The sequence below is a fragment of the Engystomops pustulosus genome, chromosome 4 (assembly GCF_040894005.1).
Source record: "Engystomops pustulosus chromosome 4, aEngPut4.maternal, whole genome shotgun sequence".
Classification (NCBI taxonomy): Eukaryota; Metazoa; Chordata; class Amphibia; order Anura; family Leptodactylidae; genus Engystomops; species Engystomops pustulosus.
Window position 1 is genome coordinate 21,000,686 of NC_092414.1, and position 24,314 is coordinate 21,024,999.

At 43.4% G+C, this 24,314-nt stretch overlaps 1 protein-coding gene across 2 annotated transcripts in view; it reads right to left on the reverse strand.

The window, feature by feature from the left end:
* ABTB3 (ankyrin repeat and BTB domain containing 3) overlaps nt 1-23,888 on the reverse strand; it is a 142,641-nt gene extending 118,753 nt beyond the window's left edge. For both annotated transcript variants that reach the window (XM_072145440.1, XM_072145439.1), the window contains exon 1: nt 22,792-23,888. In XM_072145440.1, coding sequence (XP_072001541.1) covers nt 22,792-23,650 — 859 coding nt within the window. In that variant the 5' untranslated portion in view covers nt 23,651-23,888. The remainder of the gene's footprint in view (nt 1-22,791) is intronic.
* Nucleotides 23,889-24,314: the final 426 nt, after the last annotated feature.

Consider the following 24,314-nt stretch of genomic DNA (forward strand, 5'->3'; position numbering starts at 1 on the left):
TAATTCGACCCTGTCAAATCCTAAAGTCCCAACTAGCGAAGTAAGTATCAAAATATGACTGAAGGCTGCATCTTTTAAGCTGCTTGGAACTGCAGGAAGATTATTTGAGTCCTGTCTGGTGTGCTGGGGCCATGGCCTGGGGGCCCACAGAAAGGGCTCTGAGTGCCACCTCTGCCACCCGTGCCATAGGTTCGCCACCACTGGTCACCAGGAAACCTCAAAATGGGTGGATACTACCCTAGGAACCTAGTGATTATATTCCATAGATGATGATTATGGTCACCACAAGATGGTGGAGATCCATAATGGTCATCTCCGAAGGTTGGTGGCTCTTCGAGTTCCCCAAGAGTCACATCTCTATTGTCCTGGCTATGTATCAATATCCCTGGATAAATACAGGAGGACAAAATCGCCTAAAATCAATTAAAACAGTCAAGAAACGGGAGCAGACATGACACTGAACAAGCAGGACCCTTTAATTAACGCCATTACATTACCCACCGAGACAAACTGCGGCAGGGACCCTGTTCACACATTGCTAGTGACAAATTTAGAAAACAAATTTAATTACTGCTTGCTTCAGACGAATGATAAGAAATACGTAGTAAAAAAAAAAAAAAAATTAAAAAATGTAAAAATCTGACAGGACGTCTGACAGAATGAACAAGTTGGGTTTATAATTTATGGAAGATGCCGTGAAGCGTGTTTCCAAAGAAGCAAAGTTCAGGTTCTTTTAACAGATAAAAATTAATTGCCTCGTTTTGAGACATCCACGTTTTTCAAGTGTTCTCCAAAAGCAGGGAAAGGACATTAACATATTTAAAGGAGAACCCCAACCTTTCCTTAAATTTTATAAAATTACTACTTAATCCAAATCAGAATATGGAGGGCCTGACACCCGATCCCTCCACCGATCAGCTGATCAAAGCAGCAGCCAATCAATGACAGTACTGTTTTGTCATGTGATCTGAGAGCACCAATCACAGGACAGCTATCTCGTGAGAAGTCTCATATAAGGTAAAGGGGTGCTGGGAGCATTCATTCACCTTCTACAATTCTCACAGTCATGACATTAGTAGCAGGACCCCATTAAAGGGGTGTTTCACTAGAATATAACATCACTTGGGATCCTCTGTTGTCCCATTGGTCAAAACCCCCAACATTCAGATATTGGGGCAGATTTACTTACCCGGTCCTGTAGCGATCCCCGATCCGGACTGTCCGGCGAAGATGGAGTCCGGCGCGATTCACGAAGCTCGTGCGCCCGAGTTCCTGCATCCGTCGCTTCCCCGCCGAGGTCCACCGGAGTTCACCTTCTTCTTTCCTCTGTGCTTGTAAGTGCGTGTCTTGTGACACAATTTGAAATGTTAAATCCCGCGCGTAGTCCGAATCCGTCGGGTTGTCCGACGGCCCGCCCCCCTGATGTGTGTCGTGTGCAAGCCGCTGCCGAAGCACCAAAATCCGAGCGTGTGTGCCAAAATCCCCTGTTAATTGCGGGCAAAACCGAAATCGCTGGGACACCCGACGAAAATCTGCTCCGCGGACCCTTTGTAAATAAGCCCCATTGCTCCCCTATCCTGTGACCATGGAGAACACCCCCTTTAAATGGATTGTATGAGAGTACAGCTCAGCACCCCTCTTATTTATTTTTAGGCTGTGTTCGGTATTGAACTTCTAAAAGTAACGAAGCTGCAGTACCAGTCACAACCTACAAACATAAGGGCGCTGTTTAGGCGTTTTTTTTTTTAACCATTGTGCCAATCCCATTAATCCCATTTGCTGACACAGGGGTGTAAAACAAATACACCCAAGGTAGGTGATGAAATGTCATTTTAAGAATTTCCTCTTTTATGTGAAATCTCCAAAGTCAGGGAAATATGACTCTTCTCCCCTCATTTTCACATGAGATGAGTCAAGTTTAGTGGTTAAAGAAGTGTCACTTCAGAAGCCCCAGTCATCTATTCTATAGCACCTGCTTTTTGTGTCATATTAAAGATAAGGATCACATCACATCAGGCTTATGTTTACAGAACCAGAGATACGAGTAGTTAAAGACATAATTGGAAATGCAAGCAATGCTATAGCTCACAGAACCACAAGCATGTGATCAAAAAGAGAAGATTCGTATCTTTAATATGACACAGGAAGAATGTTTCTAGGTGCTATAGAACAGAAGATAGGGGCTTCTGAAGTGTAACTCCCCTTGTAAACTTGACTCATCTCATGTGAAAATGAGGTGAGAAGAGTCATATTTGCCTGACTTTGCGGGAGATTTTTTGCAGTTAAACAGGTGAGATTTTCAAATAAAACATGAACTTCTTGAAATTTCAATCTTAAGATTAAGGGACTGGAAATTTAGAGGGGTAAAACCTGATGACAGGTTCCCTTTAAAATTAGGTTTGCTTGGGCAAGATGGAAGATGAAATTGTAAGTTTCCGAGGTTCAGAAAACCAATATGGCTGCCATCACAGGTTATCAACTAACTTTATTGAAACAGAAAATCTACTAAGTTGGGCAACAATGTAGGAGACAGATTCTTTGATGAAGGGCTATTCAGTCATATAGGAAAGCTGGGTTACAGACTCCACAGGGGTTATACTTAATAATCAACAGAAATCACTTAGCAATGTAATAGACAGAAATGTCATTCAGATTCCCAGGAAAGTTGGGTAAAAGTTGTGGAAGCCAATATAGATACTATACTGATTAGGTAACCACCCAGCTTTCCCAGCCACATCTCTTCAAAAGAGTTATTCAATAGTCTGGGAAAGCTGGGTGACAACCAACATGCGCCCCAATCACAGCCCCAAATGTGGTAGGGGGGGGGCTATTCAGTCATATAGGAAAGCTGGGTTACAGACTCCACTGGGTTATACTTAATAATCAACAGAAATCACATAGCAATGTAATAGGCACATTCATTCAGATCAGATTCCCAGGAAAGTTGGGTAAAAGTTGTGGAAGCCAATATAGATACTATACTGATTAGGTAACCACCCAGCTTTCCCATCACAGCCCCAAATGATTCTGGAACAGAAAATCCACTTATAGCTATTGGTCACTGGTCAAGTTTGACATTCAGAAGTCTAGGAAAGCTGTGTTAATAGGTCACCTGATCTCCTGACAGACAACTAAATAGGGGGTTAATACTTATTCATGGAGAGCTGAATGACTACATTGCTTACGAGGTGGATACGTTCTCCCCTATAAGGCCCCTCGCCCCCTGCGGCCCCCAGGCGCCCCCCTACCACAGTCCTATATGTTTACAGTAAAGCAATTTTAATGGAGAGGTTCTCGTATGTATAAAGGGTCCATTCTGGCGCCACAATGAGGGTTTCTTTAGCCTCCTGCACGTGAGTTACTGTAGTATAAAGAGCTGTTATAGCGTCCGATGCTCCGTGCTGCGCCTCATTTACACGATTTTTATACATTTCATGTCAAGTTTTTTAAATCCAACTTTTTTAAGGGTTTTGTGAGACATCATTCATGGTTGATCAATGGTAGATGTTTACAGCGCCACCACCGTACCTCTGTCTGTGTCCGGTACTGCAGCTCAGTCCTTAGGCTAAACTTCGCATGATGTGGGTGGGGCTTATGTAATACTGGGTTGGGCTATAAAAATATGAATAATAATCAACATTTTTGACAATTTTTGGGGCATCCCTAGGTACGGGTTAGACTTTGACATACTTGCAAGGTGCGGTAGGCTGGCCCAAAAACTTTTGGTCTGTCTACGCCCTGTTTTTCTAAGCCACGCCCTATTTGAGTCCACTTTAAGGAATGGACCGTCCCATTTTTTTGGGACGGGGGTACCTGACGCTTTTTTCAGGGTACAAACAGTACAAAAAGTTCCTGTATCAAAATTAATGTAGAGTCCTTATACACATGCACACTCGGCACTTATACACATGCACACCCGGCACTCATACACATGCACACCCGGCACTTATACACATGCACACTCTGCACTTATACACATGCACACCCGGCACTTATACACATGCACACTCTGCACTTATACACATGCACACCCGGCACTTATACACATGCACACCCGGCACTTATACACATGCACACCCGGCACTTATACACATGCACACTAGGCACTTATACACATGCACACTTGGCACTCATACACATGCACACTCGGTACTTATACACATGCACACTTGGCACTCATACACATGCACACTTGGCACTCATACACATGCACACTCGGCACTTATCCATATGCACACTCGGCACTCATACACATGCACACTCGGCAATATCCACATGCACACTCGGCACTTATCCACATGTACACTCGGCACTTATCCACATGCACACTCGGCACTCATACACATGCACACTCGGCACTTATCCACATGCACACTCGGCACTTATCCACATGTACACTCGGCACTTATCCACATGCACACTCGGCACTCATACACATGCACACTCGGCACTTATCCACATGCACACTCGGCACTCATACACACGCACACTCGGCACCACACCTAGGAAGTCATGTGGAGGTCAGGAGGAAGTGTAGTGATCAGATGATTGCCCTTTGACAATATTGTCAGTTAGGGGTGTGTCCTTACAGTCTGACAGTTTCAGACCACAGCTTCTTGACAACAAGGTTGAGCAACACCCAATTGTCAATTCTTATTTTTTCCATAAATTTCCAGGAGGAGCAACAAAGGGATGACATAACACATAATTGTAAGACAATACGCTCTGGCATTCTTACATTTTATAAGAGACGAGTGTGGAGAGGATAGAGCTCCCCTTTAAGCTTCGTACAATTCTATAACATTCAATGGAATAGCTGTGTTTTTTGAACAAAAAAAAATGTAATTTTTCTTTTGTCGTCTGATCTTCCACATAATGACGGGAGAATTACACTCATAAAGAGCCGGAGCGCGTCACGTGTCGCGGCCCACAAAGCGCCGACCGCTACTTTGTACTGGAGAAATCTCTGGTGTGAGGATAGCGGAGCGCTAATTACTTCTGCTAAGACGAGGATCCGTTTGATGAATTGTAAGAACCGCTATTTCATCTCGGAAATCTACAAATATTAGCATTCGTCTATAAAGCGCCCAGCTCTGACTGTTCTCCTAAATTCAAGGATGACCCCCACATCGGAGGCCGTATTAAAGGTGAGGTTCGCAGAATGCAGGATGCCATATTTTGGACCTTGTAAGCTATTTAGGGTAGTGGAGCCATCAAAGTTGGCCCGATCCTTTATTCCTTGTGAGGTATGTACCAAACACAGCAGCGCTACTTGTGGCCAGGCCTGGTACTGCAGTGCAGTATCCTCCCTATGTACAGGAAATGGAGTAGGTGTTTGATTAGCCGGGTCTGAATTAGGGGATTCCCAGGAATTACAACAACGAAGGTGCGAGAGTCTTAGCCTGTGAATGTCGCTGTAGCCGACATGTGACCACCGTCCCATTAACTTTTATAGGACAGAGCGGAGGACCCTGTATAGAGTCACCATTTATGCCTTTCAGTCACAATAGGGGGTGGAGCTCTAATATGTATTCATCACAATAAGGGGTGGAGCTCTAATATATTCATCGCAATAGGTGGTGGGGCTCTAATATACTCATCACAATAGGGGGTGGAGCTCTAATATATTCATCACAATTGGGGGTGGAGCTCTAATACATTCATCACAATAGGGGTTGGAGCTCTAATATACTCATCACAATAGGGGGTGGAGCTCTAATATACTTATCACAATAGGGGGTGGAGCTCTAATATACTTATCACAATAGGGGTTGGAGCTCTAATATACTCATCACAATAGGGGTGGAGCTCTAATTTACTCATCACAATAGGGGGTGGAGCTCTAATATACTTATAACAATAGGGGGTGGAGCTCTAATATACTTATCACAATAGGGGGTGGAGCTCTAATATACTTATCACAATAGGGGGTGGAGCTCTAATATACTCATCACAATAGGGGGTGGAGCTCTAATATACTCATCACAATAGGGGTTGGCTTAGGAGGCAGGGTTGGAAAGAAAAGAACGCATACTCACCTTGCTCCAGCTCCTGTTTCTGCATTAATCTGGTGCTTCCGTTTTTTGTGCCTGCCCCAGGAGGGGAGGTCACTGGACTCACTTTAGCCAATAGGTGGTTTTCTCAGACTACAGGATGTTATTTCCGCTCTCCAGGAGATTCTTTGTTACCCCTGGTCCTAGAGGAACGCTCATTAAATGAAGCAGGTCACGTGACCTACCAAGAATTCCGCTTCGGTTTGTCCCGAAAACAAGAAGTGCTGGAACAACACAGGAACAATAAAGAGGTAAGTACTGGATGCATTCTTTTTTTTTTCCTATCCAGCCCTCACAGGGTCTTCCACAGTTTAGCCCAATTCCAGAGCTGCAGTACCACACATGGCCACATGGGTAACTGATCGGCGTCGATCCTTACTGATTACACATTCACAGCTTTTTCTGACATCAATACATATTCCTATCACCCCATTTTAAAGGGTAAATTTCAAAAAGCAGCCCCCAAAATGTATAAGAGACGCATATGGGATCATTTCTACCTGAGATCTCGTCACCCTGCCCTTGTTTTCATCTCCGCACCAGATGGCGAACGCCAACTTATCATCCTGCAACGCATCCTACCCGGGTCAGGTTACACACAGACGACCGGCATAACAGACTGTACAGGGGGGAAGGAGAATGGGGGTTGTAATTATACCGAACACCTAGTCCAGAGGTTCCTAATCTAAAACAGCAATTTCGGTGCCACGCTGATACCCCTGGCACCGCGCCAAACTCGTGATACAACACAGGACCCTTTATTGTCCTCTCAAAACTGCTGAAATCTAAGAAGGCGTTACTACAACAGCCAATATATCTGAGGCCCAATACGCCGGGGTCTGCTGCTCCGCGATGACAGGCAATGGCCAAATTATTTATAGTCCTTGTATTGAAATGAGGGGGGGGCACATACTTTTGACACAATCCCAGACCACTGTTTTGGATTAAACTTAAGTCTTACTTTTACACAGCTGCGGTTTGTTACAGTGTAGCAGTACGCCAGGGGCAACAAACTGTTGATATCACTGGAGAAATTGCGGCACATTTTCCCTGCGGCGCCCCTACAGTCCAAATGTAGTATTACACGTTAGATATTGATGTAATATATAGATGATTTGAGACAAGCTTTGGGGATGCAAATAATCTCCTTTGTAGGACATTCCCTTTAAATAGATGAATTCTCTGCTACAGTTTTTTTCAATTCTTCGCCCCTTTAAGGGAATTGATATTGTATCTGAACACAGCAAAGCCTTTCTGTATGGGAAATATGATATAGTTCATTGTGGCCATACTCGGTACTGCAGTTCAGACCCATTTAACTTAATTATGATCTGCAATAGTTGACAGCTCGTTGTGGCCATACCTGGTACTGCAGTTCAGAGCCATTTAATTTGATTATGAGCTGCAATACTTGACATGGCCACAAGGTGAATATTAATTAACTAATTAGCAATTAGTAATAAGGGGTGTGTCGTCAGGTAATGTCTACTAAGGGACAGGGACTGTTAACAGACATTTGACATTTCCAGGAGGAATAACTGAGGAATAACAGACTTCTTTTTAGATATTTGGGGATCTACAGCAGGGGAGGGGCTGGGGTCCATCTCGATGTCATGTATATAGTCTAATAGGGCAGATATACAGGGCTTATCTGTGTGAACTGACCCCTATAATCCAAATTTTACGCCTCCAATCCCCTCTCTTTCCTCTGCCCGTTATTACCGCCAATAGGTCATAGTTTATTAACAATTAACCAATCCTCAGCAAGCAAAATATTCCCATTATTTTTGGCTAAAATAAGCCACGAGGGGGTAATCCCAGCCCCGCGTACGCCAGTAAATACGCGTTAATTTACTTTCTGGCTGCGGAGAGTCCCTGATGCTTTATAATGTGTGTATTTTAGGGAGAATAGATAACAGTCTGTAAAACCATCTAATTGTTTGCAATGCTTTAACCTCAGCTTCGCGGCACCATGGATACCGAACACTTTACGCGGGCGAGAGGGAAGACGGGGATTGCTTATTAAAGTCGAAATTAGCATGGAAGAGGCACGCTACGCAGGAATCCTTGATGGAGTCCTTGTGTCATGCTACATATTCCAGGAATTATAGGAGGGGGCATGCTCAAGTGATCATAGATGGCATACAGGGCATAGAATTTACCTGATACATTGTTGCAAAACTACCGTATTCAAATATACAAAAGCTGCAGCCAACACTAGAGGGAGTTGAAGAGCATCCCGCATACTGACTATACATCTAAGCTATTGATATAACAGTCTACAGCAAGCTCCCTCTAGTGGTGGAGGCCGGAACACAGAATTTAACAATTTAAAAGAATTGTCAAATTTTAATAGTTATCCTCTATCCATGATTTGGTTGACGCTCCTTTAATTAGTGGAAACAAGAACCTGATTCTGGAAATTGGTGGCAGTCCCAGTGGTCTGGGCCAGCACCAACCATATTATTATACCCTATACTGTGGATAGGGATTGAGGACTAAACATGGAACTACCCCTTTAAAGGTTCTTTATCTAGGATTTAAAGGGGTATTCTGGTAAGGGGACCCAGATTTTTTAAATTGGTGGCAGTCCCAGTGGTCAGAACCTCACCGATCGTATTATTATGCCCAATAATGTGGATGGGGATTAAGGATTAAACATGGAACTACCCCTTTTTAAAGGGGTTTTCTGAGATTTAAAGTAATATCCTGGTAAAAGGACCTGAACTTTCGTAAATTATTCATGATCCCAGTGTTCAGACCCACACCGATCATATTAATATGCCCTATACTGTAGATAGAGATTAAGGACTAAGAGATTAAGAACTTAAGGATTAAGAACATGGAATTACCCCTTTAAAGGAGTTTTCTGAGATTTAAAGGAATATTCCATTTAAGGGACCTGAATTTTCATAAATTGTTGCTGATTCCAGTGATCCGACCCTCACCGATCAGATAATTGTCCTCTATGCTATCGATAGGGGGTAAGATTAAACATGGAACAATCCCTTTAAAGGTGTTTTCTTGGATTTAAAGGGATATTCTGATAATAGGTACCTCGTTTTTGAAATTGGTGGCAGTCCCAGTGGTCACACCCTCACCAATCAAATTCTATCCCATATCTCGTATATACCCATGTAACCTTAAACACCTTTAAACGGGTTTTGTAGTATTTAAAGGGCTATTCTCTAAATTAGAAGTTAACTGTTGAATATGAGGATTGAATGGGGCATGCTCTGGACCCCTGATCTCGTGACTGGTGGGAGTTCCAGCGATAGGACCCCGAGAGAATTAGAAAGTAGAATCTTGTGAATTGCAGGTGTCACAATTATTCAGAATGTTATCTGAGCTTCCCCTTTAAATATTGATGATCTATTCTTAGGATAGGTCTTCAATATTACATCAATAGGGGTCCAATTACAAGAGGATTTGGTAATTTACTGAACAATATGGCCTCTTTATAGTACACCACACATTTCATAGTGGTGGCGTCTGGAATTGCAGCTGAGTCTTCACTTGAAGGCCTTCACATCATTGCTAATCTTCTGTGATCATCTGATCGCTGAGGGCGGTGGAAGTCAGACCTTACTAATCGATGACCTATGTCATGGATAGGCCGTAAAAAAAAATTTGAGATTTATTCAGTTTTTTTTTAAATAATAAAGTGAAAGCCTAGCGTCAAGAAGAATTTCTGAGCCTAAAATGAGATTATATTGAAAAACGGACATTTACTAAATCCTGTTAATATGCGGATCGCTAAATCTGTCAGTATTAGGAGTCTGCTAGCTGCTAAGTATGAAGTAACCAAGGTAACAGATCTCATTATCTGTCACATACGGCCTCAGTCTACAAGCAGAGGCTCTGTGATTACAGCAATGGCCGCCAGTGTCATCACATGGTCATACACAACACACAAGACATCAGGGAACCATATGAAACTGGCCTTATAGCCCAGAGCAACCAATCACAGGGCAGCTTACAAGTTTAAAAAGCTGAATTCAAAATGAAAGCTGCTCTATGATTGGTCTAAAAGATTTCTCTCATTCCCTTGTGGGAACGGAACAATTTACAGTAGTAAAATAAGATATAATGTCAGATTCTAGTCAAAGCATGACAAGTTTTATGTAGTAAACAGGAGGCATGAGAACTCCCAGAGCCAGGGGCGTAACTTTAGGGGGTGCAGAGGTTGCGGTCGCACCTGGGCCCAAGAGGTTTAGGGGGCCCTTATGGTGTCACTTTCCCATATGAGAAGACTATTACTATAAACCATACATTATAATCGGGGGCCTGGCACAGTCTTTGCTCTGAGGCCCATCAGCTTCTAGTTACGCCACTGCCCAGAGACTATGAATAGTTTATGACCACCAGGATGAAGGATTGTAAACCAAGTACTCTTACATGCTGGTGAGTGCCCCCTCCGGCCGGATCTGCTCTTTTTTTAGCTTCCTATGTCCTTGTTTATACAAAAAAATTTCTTTAAAAATTATGCAAATGAGCCTGAGGGGCTCCATAGCTGCTCTTGACCCCGGAACCGCTCAGTCTCAGGCTGCATTCACACAGCCATATGGGGGGGGCGTATATATGTCAGCTATAATTCCCCCATACACGGCAATGGCCGTACGGCGCCCTACGGGATTCTCCCAGAATACATTGCCGTGTGCAATGTTCCTCTATGGAACGGCGCCGACATGTGCCCGCCGTGCTACAGTACGGTGGGCACGCGTCAATGTAGCCTCATTTGCATAATTTTTAAAGGCTTTTTTTTCTGGCAACAACTAAACTAAAAGAAGAGCAAATCCTGGCACACACCAGCATGTAAGTGTGCTTGGTTTACAATCCTTCATCCTGGTGGTAGATTTCCTATAAAACCATCATGGTAGATGTAGTGTGAGAGCTCTACAACTACAGCAGCTCTACATGGCCCTAGATCTTGGCTTCTATCCATGTCAATATACGGTAATTTGGGGTTGAAGATGAAAAAAAAATTTTTATAAAAAATATATGAACCCTTTTTCACCAAATTACCAAAAAGTTGATCCTCTTGATCTGCCAGATCGCAATTCACTTTATTATACTTTGCCTTTTAAAGAGTCATCTTTTACGGAGTAAATACTTGTTTTTACCAACAAAAATCAACATTTTTGGCATCTTTTCCCAAAATTCTGCATTGTGCCCTTAAGAATTGATAAATCGACAACTGGGTGTTACAACTGAACCCTCAAAAGTTAAAGGGGGGCGTGTCCCTGCAATGTCTGACCCTAGCAACGCTCATTGAATGATGCCAGACTCTCCAGGGCAACGCTCTCAAGGGGTAACACCCAGTTGTCAATTCTAAGAGGAAGGGCACAACATGGAGAACTAAGAAAAGATGGTGGATATTTCATAGGGGACACAAGGATTTACTAAAATCAAGATGACAGAGGTGACAGGTCCTCTTTAAAGGTAATGTCACAGTAATCTAGTAGATAGGGGACAATGGGGCAGATTTACTTACCCGGTCCATTCGCGATCCAGCGGCGCGTTCTCTGCGGTGGATTCGGGTCAGGCCGGGATTCACTAAGGCAGTTCCTCCGACGTCCACCAGCTGGCGCTGTTGCGCTGAAGTCCGCTGAATTGCACTCAAGTTCACCGGCCTATTCCTGGTGAAGGTAAGTGCAAGCTCCGCGGCACTTTTTGTTTTTTAAATGCGGCGGTTTTTCCGAATCCGTCGGGTTTTGTTTGGCCACGCCCCCTGATTTCCGGTGCGTGCATGCCAGCACCGATGCGCCAAAATCCCGGGGCAATACAGCGAAAATCGGCACAAATCGGAAATATTCGGGTAAGGCCCCTTCCACACTAGCGAGTGTGATGCGATGAACTCGCATCACACTCGCAACGCAAGCTGCCGGGAACGCACGGCCCGAACGCTGCACCGCGGGAGTGAACTGACATGCTGAGTTCACTCCCGCGGTGCAGGGTTCGGGCCGTGCGTTCCCGGCAGCTTGCGTTGCGAGTGTGATGCGAGTTCATCGCATCACACTCGCTAGTGTGGAAGGGGCCTAACACGTCTAGAAAACGCGAATCGGGCCCTTAGTAAACGACCCCCTATGTGATGATTGGTGGGGGTTCCAACTATTACCCCTGTCCCCAGTAAGAGGACCTCCACCCATAAGCCTGCGAATAGGTGATAACTTGACGGGGGTAATTTACTAAGGGCCTGATTCGCGTTTTCCCGACGCGTTACCCGAATATTTACGATTTGCGCCGACGGAAATCAGGGGGCGTGGCAGAACGGTAACCCGACGGATTCGGAAAAACCGCCGCATTTAAAAAAAAAGTTGGTCGCACAGGCCATACTCACATGCACCACGATGAAGACGATGAACTCCGGGGCACCTCGGCGGACTTCGGCGCAGCAGCGCCACCTGGTGGACTTCGGGCGCAGGACCTTCATGAATCGCCGGAAGACCCGAACGCTCGCCGGAAGACCCGGGTAAGTAAATGTGCCCCGATGTGTCTGGAATATCCCTTTAAGTAATTTTCTAACAATGTCTAATTCCTCTTCAAAATTTGCTGCGATTCCACAACCAATATTTCATCCAGATCATCAAAGCCGCCCTGAAACTGGTGAAAATAAATCCCATAAGATGAACTAAGATGAAAAAAACTCAAACAACCAAAAAAATACCGCTACTTCCGCTGGGAAATGTTTTCACTCCAGTGGATTGTGAGCCGAAAAACAATGTAAGGAGCGCGGCCTGGGAACAATATCGTGCTGAAAGTTTGCCAGAAATCGAGCAATTACAAACCCCATAGGGGGAAGAATTAAAATGTGAGAAAGGAAAATCTTTGTCAGGGGAAAAACTCAGAAGTCAAAGTGTTACCCGCCGGAGGGAAGAGAGTTATTATCCATATTGGCATTATGAGGAATTAAAGGGGCTGCACACAAAGCTGCTAAGTCTGTGACAAGCAAACATCACGTGTCACCTATTACTATAGGAAAATGTACAATATAATGCAGTAAAATGACGGCACATCCTCCTGCTACTGCTATCAGGGCTATCAATATCATGTGTAGGCATCATGGTGCCTCAGTGGTTAGCATTACAGCCCTGCATTGCTGGGGTACTGGGTTCAAGGTCCCATCCAGGTCAATATCTGCAAAGAGTTTGTATGTTCTCTCTGTGTTTGCTTGGGTTTCCTCCGGTTCCTCCCAATCTCAAAAACATACTGGTAGGTGATTAGATTGTGATCTCCATTGAGGACAGGGACTGATTTCCCAAGCTCTGTGCAGCGCTGCTTAATCTATATAAATAAAGGAATTATTATTATTATTTTGCTGTATCTATAGGGTTTGTAGTTGTGGCAGGACCCTCTCTCACAACGCTTTGATCACATTTGCAGCTTGGAAGTCTAAATATCCTAAACCCTTGCTCTGCTCTCTGCACTGTGATTTATGATACATATTATTAACCCTTCCCCTGATCTCTGCACTGATATTTATGATAAGTATTATAAACCCTTTTCCTTCTCTTTGCACTGAGATTGATAATATGTAATGCAAACCCTTCCCCTGCTCTCTGCACTGAGATTTTTGATATGTTATTTGAACCCTTCCCCTGCTCTTTGCACTGAGATTTATGATATATAACATAAACTCTTACACTGCTCTCTGCACTGAGATTTTTGATATGTAATTTGAACCATTCCCCTGCTCTTTGCACTGAGATTTATGATATATAACATAAACTCTTGCACTGCTCTCTGCCCTGAGATTTATGATACATATCATAAGACCTTGCCTGCTCTCTGTACTGAGATTCATGATATGTAATGTAAACCTTTCCCTTCCTCTCTGCACGATTTATGATATTTAATGTAAATCTTTCCCCTGCTCTCTGTACTGAGATCCATGATATGTAATTTAAACCCTTCCCCTGCTCTCTGCAATGAGATTTATGATACACAGGCTTCAAAGATTCCTCCTCTCTCCATAGGAGACAGATCTTCCTCCACTGTGGGGGTTACAGTTTTATCCTTGTATATGTCTATTTGGAAGGGACTGTGGACAATACAGTAGATTTCACTCCATACCCACCACTACAAACAGAGGAAACACCCCCGGATGTAACAAAAATCTACGATTAAAGAGAACGTTACCAGAAAATAAAACAATCTCCCATTTCCTGTATTATGGCGCTAATATCTGTGCGCTGTTAGTCCGGAAAGACGCCGCCTTCAGGATGCCGGGGGTATTACATCTCTATTTCAAATGAGTTGTTTATTACTACTGCAATTAAAACTTTTTTATTCTGGTATAATTAGAATAGTTAAAAACTTTTATCTTAAAAGAGGCAATGATACAAACACGTATTATTTCCCAGTATTCTGCCGCACTCTTGACAGAATGTCCACGCACAGTTCCCAGTTCCCAGTGGGGCTCACATTCTAATTTCCCCATCTCAGACACACACATATGTGGAAGCCAATTAGCCTAAGTATGTTTTTGGAGCGTGGGAGGAAACGGTTGTGGAAATGAGCTGAGAGTGGAGAAGGTTTTCTGTATATATTGTAGAAAGTACATGTGTGTAAAATAGAGAGCAATGCAGATAGGAGGTAGAAGGATAAAAGTATATAGGATACATGTACAGTATGAAGATAGATAGTGATAGATATATAGATGATAGGCAGATAGATGGATAGAGAGATATATAGATATGAGATAGATAGATAGGAAGATGAATAGAGAGATAGATATGAGATAGATATGAGACAGATAGATAGATAGATAGATAGATAGATAGATAGATAGATAGATAGGAGATAGATAGATGTGAGATAGATAGATAGATAGATAGATAGATAGATAGATAGATATAAGATAGATAGATATAAGATAGATAGATAGATAGATAGATAGATAGATAGATAGATAGATATGAGATACATAGATAGGAGATAGATAGATAGATAGATAGATAGATAGATAGATATGAGATACATAGATAGGAGATAGATAGATATGAGATAGATATGAGATAGATAGATATGAGATAGATAGATAGATAGATAGATATGAGATAGATAGATAGATAGATAGATAGATAGATAGATATGAGATAGATAGATATGAGATAGATAGGATATTATAAGGATAGATATATAAAATACATGGACTGATAGATACAAACAATTATAGAGATAGATAGATAGAGTAGATATAGATAGATATGATGCGAAACATATAGATAGATAGACAGATAAATAATGTAGATATGATACTGTATAGACAGATAGAAGATACTTTAGATAGATTTACATATATAGTTGGATAGATAGATTAGGATATATATATATATATGTGTGTGTGTATATGATAGATAATTAGATATAATGAATAGATAGATGAAATATAGACAGTATATATATATATATATATATATATATATATTAGATAGATATGAAATACACAGACAGATAATAGATCTGACAGACAGCTGTATCTCTTACTGCCAAACCATAGACATAACATAACATAGAAAATAAACTAAAACATTTTGCAGTCAAGAGCCCGGCCAGAGATGCAGACGGGTGAGTGGCTTTAGTTTCCATGCAGGAGCATAGAAAGTGAATGTGTAGCTGGCGGTGGCTGCGGCCCCGGGGCATGGTGGGGATTAGAGGTGAGCTGTAATGTTTACATAGGCTGGCTCTGGTGCCAGGGGCCACATGCTTCCACACATGCCTGTAGCTGGGGCTGTGGCACGTTCCTCTCATCAGATAATTATCCAGGAATTCTGTTTTGCTCTCTCCCAGAACGTCCATAGAAAGAGAAATCTCAGACTTGTTTATTCATGACCGTCCATGGCTCGGCACCAGATTTTTTGTTTTACTACCAACCCGGAACTCGGAGTCTATCAGAATGACTTCCTCACAACAGCAAAAAGGGAAGTTGTTACTCAGTTTATTGGGTGTTTTTGAGGGTATTGTCATAAAGTGAACACACGTTAGACGAGGACGCCCCCACACGTCACTGTGGCCCCCACCGCGGCCTTCACCAAAGTTATGAGTAAGCCTTGGCTTCACGGCCACTCAGCAGGTCATCCGGGACGTGTGAACTCTGGGTATTTACTAGGGGGACTTTCCTTCTATTTGTTTTTGTGGACTTTTTTTCGTTGCCCACTATCCTTTCTCCAAAACTCCACCGTTTATTAGCACAACGTCCCTCGTAACTACGCAAATGTCACGGTCTGACAATAGCCAGTCTATATATACTACCACCCACACGTACAAGACAGATATATCTAGATATAGCAGATGTAGTAATTTAGTCATGTTTGATTTGAAGAGAGAGAGCTTAGTGGCCCTCAATGTTCACCCTACATAGGGTCCAAGTTGGTGGGGCCGACTACTACCCAAAAAGCAGCATTCTACTACATGTAAGGTTCCAAGCTAAGTAAATTTTTGGCTCCCGATTACTGATGAGGACTTATTTCTACTTGAGACTAGTAGTTGTTAGTAAGACATAAGATTGTGGTCTTGATGAGTAATCAGAGAGCCAATGGACCAGTCCTAAATATGGTGCGTGGTTGAGAGGGTGCCATCAGAAAACTAAAAAATTAGGCCTTTCGAAACCTCAACCCATCCTAAAATCCTGGGACTGGTCACTTGCTCAGCAACATGGACATGTAGTATGAAGGATGTGGAAACCTAATTTGAGATCTTACCGTATGAAGCATCTACTATGTTATACCTACCCACATACGGATCCTAAATATGGTACAGCACTTGACTGAGCGAAAACGAAAATATTGGGCCTCTCTCAACCTCTACCCATCCTAACATAGTAGGACAGTTGTTGATATCTTGTAGTAAGAAGGGTGTGGAAACTTGAGATCTTACTATATATAATATCTACTACACTACCCTAACCCATTTACTAATCGAAATATGATGCTTGACTAAGAAGGAACCATAGAAAAAACTAAAAATGGGTCCTCACGCAACCTCAACCCATCCTAAAATAACATGACTCTTCACTGGTCCAAATCTTGTAGTACAGTGAGCATGGAGACATAATATGAGATCTTACTCTCCATAATACTATGCTACACCTAACCTAACCATGCATCCATCCCAAATATGGTAATTTACCTGAGTTGGTACCATAAGGAAAATAAAAATGGAGCCTCTCAACCTCAACCCAACCCACCCTAAAACAGCTAGTCACTAGTTCAACCACTTTATGTCCATATCTTGAAGTACGATGGCTTTGGATGGCTGTCCCACCATTCATTGACCTCCCACTTAGCTCTATTGCTCCATAATGGGGTGACATCACAGGTTAAGTGTCCTAACCCCTATAGACAATATTTCGATGGGTGGATCTAGGAGTTTAGATCCCCTCTTATTGAAGCTAAGTAACTCAAAGACAGACTTGAGAGTGACGTCCGGAGCAAGTGGCATCCATCATTACACAGTACAATTATAAGAGAATGATGTAGGATATCTCGCCCACGCTAATTACGATGCTCGTTGTGTCAGACACATCATAATAACATCACTCTACGGAGCGCAAATTATCTTCAAATAGAAAACAACGGGAGGACATGGTGCCATTCCGACGTGTAGCCACTGGGTAGTAAGAAGAGGTGAGTTGCCAAGCATGTGTATCGTGTGATGGCACCGGCATAAAACATCAACAGTAAAGCTGACTCAGGAGGACTTGGTTTGTCTACATTAAAATATACACATAATTCTACATTGATTTATATGTATACAGTGTCGAACTTGGGTTCCTCGGGCACATCAGGTAGAATTATTCTGAGGGCCTCAAGAAAATAGACCCTACTGGCTTCTGAATTAGCAAGGCTTCTCCTATATCTCAGGGGTGCAGTATAAGATTAGAGCCTAGGCCCACCGGAGGATCCTCTGCTCCTCCGGTGGGACAGTCCAACACTGTATGTATGTAATGAACTGGGGCCGAACTGGGGTTCTTTGGGTCCAACAGGTAAAATTATTCTGATGGCCCCAAGGAAATAGACTCTACTGGCCTCTGAATTAGCTCATCTTCTGTTGTATCTCTGGGGTGCAGTATAAGGTTAGAGGCTGGGGCCACCGGAGGATCCTTTGCTCCTCCGGTGGGACAGTCCAACAATGTGTGCATGTGACAAACTGGGGTCAAACTGGGGTTCTTTGGGTCCAACAGGTAAAATTATTCTGGTGGCCCCAAGGAAATAGACTCTACTGGCCTCTGAATTAGCTCATCTTCTGTTGTATCTCTGGGGTGCAGTATAAGGTTAGAGGCTGGGGCCACCGGAGGATCCTTTGCTCCTCCGGTGGGACAGTCCAACAATGTGTGCATGTGACAAACTGGGGTCAAACTGGGGTTCTTTGGGTCCAACAGGTAAAATTATTCTGGTGGCCCCAAGGAAATAGACTCTACTGGCCTCTGAATTAGCTAGTCTTCTGTTGTATCTCAGGGGTGCAGTATAAGGTTAGAGGCCGGGCCCACCGGAGGATCCTCTGCTCCTCCGGAGGGACAGTCCAACAAAGTGTGTATGTGACAAACTGTGCTCAAACTGGGGTTCTTTGGGTCCAACAGGTAAAATTATTCTGATGGCCCCAAGTAAATAGACCCTACTGGTCTTCTTCTGTATCTCTGGGTCCACCAGAGGATCTTCTGCTCCTCCTGTAGGACAGTCCAACATTGTATGTATTACTGGCTGCAACCTGAGCCCACCGGATTTGGCAGATATTTTATTGCGGATTCCCCCTTATCAGACCCTTATAATAGTTTAAGGGGAATTCTAGCTACACCACCTGAAAAGAGCACTGGAGCTGGGTCCTAGGACTTGAGGGTCATCCTTGTAGAACAGGGGATACCAAGGTAGGATGACTCCTGAAGTGGTTCAGACCTTTCCTCCTATATGTACTGATATTATGGCATCTGAGAAGAGACTGACAGTGCCCATTAGATGTGGGTGACCCCCTCCCCAGTACCAGCTGCAAAGGTTGGCTCTGCGGCTGCCGGGTTTACACATAACAGCTGTGACTTGTCTACTTAGCTTGCATTTGGCGCCCTCGGACTGACTACTCAAGATTTTAAGAGGGTAATTCACACTTGCCCAATTATATGAACCTTAGGGGATCCACTTCTGACTGTCCTCATCTCTGCGGAGCTCCATCACACTGGAGCTTTGCATCCCGCGATGCCCCCATATATATTACATAGTAGACTCATCCCTTTAAAAATAATATGGTCCCATTCATATGAAGGGTGTAACATGGCTGCATTCCTATCGCCATTGGCTATACTCAAATATCCTCCCCCACACTATGGTGGAGCCCCCCCCCAAAACGACCTCATAAAACATGGAAACCCAATGCATGGAGAAGTAGTAGAGACAGTGCTGGGAAAAAAACGCCATCCAACACTGCAGAAATGAACATCAATAAGACGTGTCACATATCATATATCAGGACATGACACACAGTGCGGGGACTATATGTACCGTGACTGCCCCCCCCCCCCTGCAGATGTGTGACTGATGGGGACAAATACTGCAGTGAATGTGCGTCCTGGTGATACTTTATATCTGCTGGATTGCTGCATTGTTACAGGTTTTATACTCTTGTGTAGTTGGGTGTTTTATGTTATTTGTGTGGATATTGATCATTGTGGTTATAGTGTGTATAGTGCACTGTATGAATGTATGTCAGTGTGTATGACGCTATATGTCTGTATATATGGCATGTATGTCTCTGTGTGTCTGTACATGTGTGTATATATAGCATGTATGTGTCTGTGTGTCTGTGTACATGTGTGTATATATGGCATGTATGTCTCTGTGTGTCTGTGTATATGCCTGTATATATGGCATGTATGTCTCTGTGTGTATATGTGTGTATATATGGCATGTATGTCTCTGTGTGTCTGTGTACATGTGTGTATATATGGCATGTATGTCTCTGTGTGTCTGTGTACATGTGTGTATATATGGCATGTATGTCTCTGTGTGTCTGTGTACATGTGTGTATATATGGCATGTATGTCTCTGTGTGTCTGTGTACATGTGTGTATATATGGCATGTATGTCTCTGTGTGTCTGTGTACATGTGTGTATATATGGCATGTATGTCTCTGTGTGTCTGTGTACATGTGTGTATATATTGCATGTATGTCTCTGTGTGTCTGTGTACATGTGTGTATATATGGCATGTATGTCTCTGTGTGTCTGTGTACATGTGTGTATATATGGCATGTATGTCTCTGTGTGTCTGTGTATATGTGTGTATATATGGCATGTATGTCTCTGTGTGTCTGTGTATATGTGTGTATATATAGCATGTATGTCTCTGTGTGTATATGTGTGTATATATGGCATGTAAGTCTCTGTGTGTCTTTGTATATTTGTGTATATATGGCATGTATGTCTCTGTGTGTCTGTGTACATGTGTGTATGTATGGCATGTATGTCTCTGTGTGTCTTTGTATATGTGTGTATATATGGCATGTATGTCTCTGTGTGTCTTTGTATATGTGTGTATATATGGCATGTATGTCTCTGTGTGTCTGTGTATATGTGTGTATATATGGCATGTATGTCTCTGTGTGTCTTTGTATATGTGTGTATATATGGCATGTATGTCTCTGTGTGTCTGTGTACATGTGTGTATATATGGCATGTATGTCTCTGTGTGTCTGTGTACATGTGTGTATATATGGCATGTATGTCTCTGTGTGTCTGTGTATATGTGTGTATATATGGCATGTATGTCTCTGTGTGTCTGTGTACATGTGTGTATATATGGCATGTATGTCTCTGTTTGTCTTTGTATATGTGTGTATATATGGCATGTATGTCTCTGTGTGTCTGTGTATATGTGTGTATATATAGCATGTATGTCTATGCCTGTTTGAGTGCAACTACAAATTGAATCGCATGTGTGTACGTGAGCATGCATGAGTTACACATGTAGCTATGTTTACTTGTACAATGTATATCTGCATATAGCCTGTGTTTATGTGTGCACAAGCAGTGTATATAAGTGTATATGTATGCACATAGGGGGTAGCTGTGTACATAGCGCATGTCTGTATGTGTGTATGAATGTGTTAACATATGAGTTTGCACATATAAAATATGCCAGTGTATGTATGCATATGTCTGAGTGAACTTATGAGTGTGTAGATATAGAGTATACCTGCTTGTGTATGAATGTACAATGTGTATGTATGGCTTGAAATATGACAGTGTACATATGAACAGGGTGTATGAATTTGTTAACATGTCACCATATACACATATATACATATTCTAGCATATATATATATATGTACAGCTGCGTGTATATATGTGCAGGGTGTAAGTATGGGTTTACATATTATTGTATACATATCATATTCAGTATGCGGTATACGCATGCATGCGGTTTATGTATGTGTATCTGAGTGTATAGATATAGAGTATATGTGTGTGTGTAAGTATAAGGTGTATGTATGTAATGACATATGATTGTCTACATATACAGAATTCCTATGTGTGTGTATGTATAGGGTGCATGTATGCATTGACACATAAGTATGTACATAGAGTATGCCTGTGTATGTATATGTGTATAATATAGAAGTGTGTGTACGTATATGTCGACATATGAGTGTGTACATATAGAGTACACCTGTGTCACTGTACGTGTATGGGCATATGAGTGTGTACATATAGAGTACACCTGTGTCACTGTACGTGTATGGGCATATGAGTGTGTACATACAGAGTACACCTGTGTCACTGTACGTGTATGGGCATATGAGTGTGTACATACAGAGTACACCTGTGTCACTGTACGTGTATGGGCATATGAGTGTGTACATATAGAGTACACCTGTGTCACTGTACGTGTATGGGCATATGAGTGTGTATGGGCAGTGTTTGCCTGTATGTATGTACAGGGTGTAGGTATTCGATGATATATGAGTGTGTATGAGACTACACCTGTAGCATGTATATATGTGTGTATATATCTGTGAGCTTGAGTGTGTATGAACATATCTGCACAAACATTACATCTATACATCCTGTACGTGTGCAGCGACCGCTCTGCATTTTCCTACAACTTCTACGTCGAACCACATTACAAACACCAGCTACACATAGCAGCAGCAGCAGCAACACATGAAGCAGAGCCGGATAGAGAATGCCATTCACTGCCTGTATACTTGACGCACTGTATGAGACATACACACACACCTATGGATGTGTGCAGCATACAAGCACAGGGTTAAATAGCACAGCACTCCAAACGCCTGCCAAATCCCTGCCAATGTGAGTAAACAAGCCCCAAAACCATGAATGGAGCAGCTACCAACCACCAGTCCAGACCAGTGCGATCAACAATTATGTGGGAAGGGTCTCCGACCAGGATTGATAATGCAGAACTGGTGGGCACAGGGTAGGGGGGGATTCATCCTATATACAGGTGTCACTGGGAGGAGATACTGCCTGGGGCATATTCACATTGACGCAATCAAGGTCAGTTATTTGGCACCGTAGATGGCCTGTTATCAATGCAGATGTGCCAAGCATGTGGGAAGGGAAGGGGGGTTGTATTCTAAGCAATGGCTCACATCACAGGTAACCACCAAATAAGAACCATCCGAAAAGATCATCCACCTGTGACGCACTGGATGACCCCCCTTGAATACCAATGAGCAGGATAGCCTTATTATTAAAGCACCGCTACATAAGTCTCTACTACTCACCACTAGCGTTTTTACCGCATATAAGGTGCTGGAAAGGTTGAAGTAAACCCCATAGCTCCGAATCGTTGCTAATCGCTTGTTCCAGGGATTCCGGAGTAAAGTTTGGCGCCTCGTTTTCCTTCTCGGGGCGAGGCATGGCCAGGACCCTCTTGTAGATCTCCTTGAAGAGGGTTTCCATGCAGGCTGTCAGGTAGATGGCGGAGTGTTCGTGGATCCTTAGCGCCACCCTGCTGTCCACCATCCACCTATAGAACTTCCCCACCAAAAAAGTCAGGCCACAACGCACCGATTTGCCCCGGCTTAGCCTATCCCCAGTGCTCATGTTGTATAGGGATAGAGCGCTAAGGGCCGAGGCGGTGCAACTGGAAGATAGCGACCATGCCAAGACTATCTCCATGGCACTTTGGATCTCGTACTTGGTGCATTTGGCAAATCTTAGACTCAGCCGTTGAGCCTCTTTGGCAATCCTGACGAGGGACCTGCTGACCAGGGTGGACAGCTTGGAGAGGACATCTTTGCTGGTACCAGTCAGTATCTGCTCTTTCTTCAAAAGAGCTTCAAGCTCCTCAAGGCTCCAGGGGACTTCCTCAAGGTCAGGCAGCCTGGAGCACTGTCCTGAGCAGTCCAGGACCTCCGAGTCTTCAGCCAGGACAGTATTGACAGTGTCAAAGCTGTTGTGTCTACTGTGCATGGAGTCAGTTAGAAGCCAGCAGTTTCCTCCATGGGGATAAGCTACCGGGTGAGAATCGGAACACAGGGACAAGTTGGAAGACCTGACGGAATCAGCTGCACCACCATAACCAGAATCCAGGGTCAAATCTTCCAGTGTCCTCACAGCTGTCTTACCTCTTCTTGCCATAACTGCACTTCATACTGCACCAGTAAAACTAAAGGGAGGAAAAATAAAGGAGCAACTGCTGCAGTTATTTGTCTCTTAAAGGGATGACCAAGCCTACCCCTCTTCAAGGAATAGTCAACCACAAGGTTCTTCTCCTTCCAAGGAGCTGCAGAAGGCTCACAAAGTCCGATGTGACGGTGCTATCTCCTCCAACAGCTCTGCAGCCAGCTCTGAGCCCTGCACTGCATCATAGCAAAGAAGCAAAGCAGCAGACAGAGAAGAGACTGGGCTCAAGTCAGGGGGCGGGGCTTCAAGGCAGGGGATCTGAGCATTGGCCAATAGCGAGGCAGAGGAATGAGCAGCCAAGCAGCAGCAATGGGAATGTCAGCCTGCTGCAAGCCAAATGGAGAGATTGTCACTACAGAGAGGAATCACACTGAAATTCTTCTCATTCTCCTCTACTTACAGCCACTGCAGGATGGGGAGTGCCCTAAGGAACCATAGGGGGGCGCTGCAGGGAGGAATCTGTCCTCAACAGGTGATGAACTAGTTGCTGGGGCTGTGGGAGAAGTCAGATGCAATAGTCTGCAGGGTTTGTGTTATTGCGTTCTGGGAAAGGAACAGTCAATATTTCTCAGAAGATTCTTCACTTTGCAACATTGTGTCGGGTCACATCCTGTTGGGA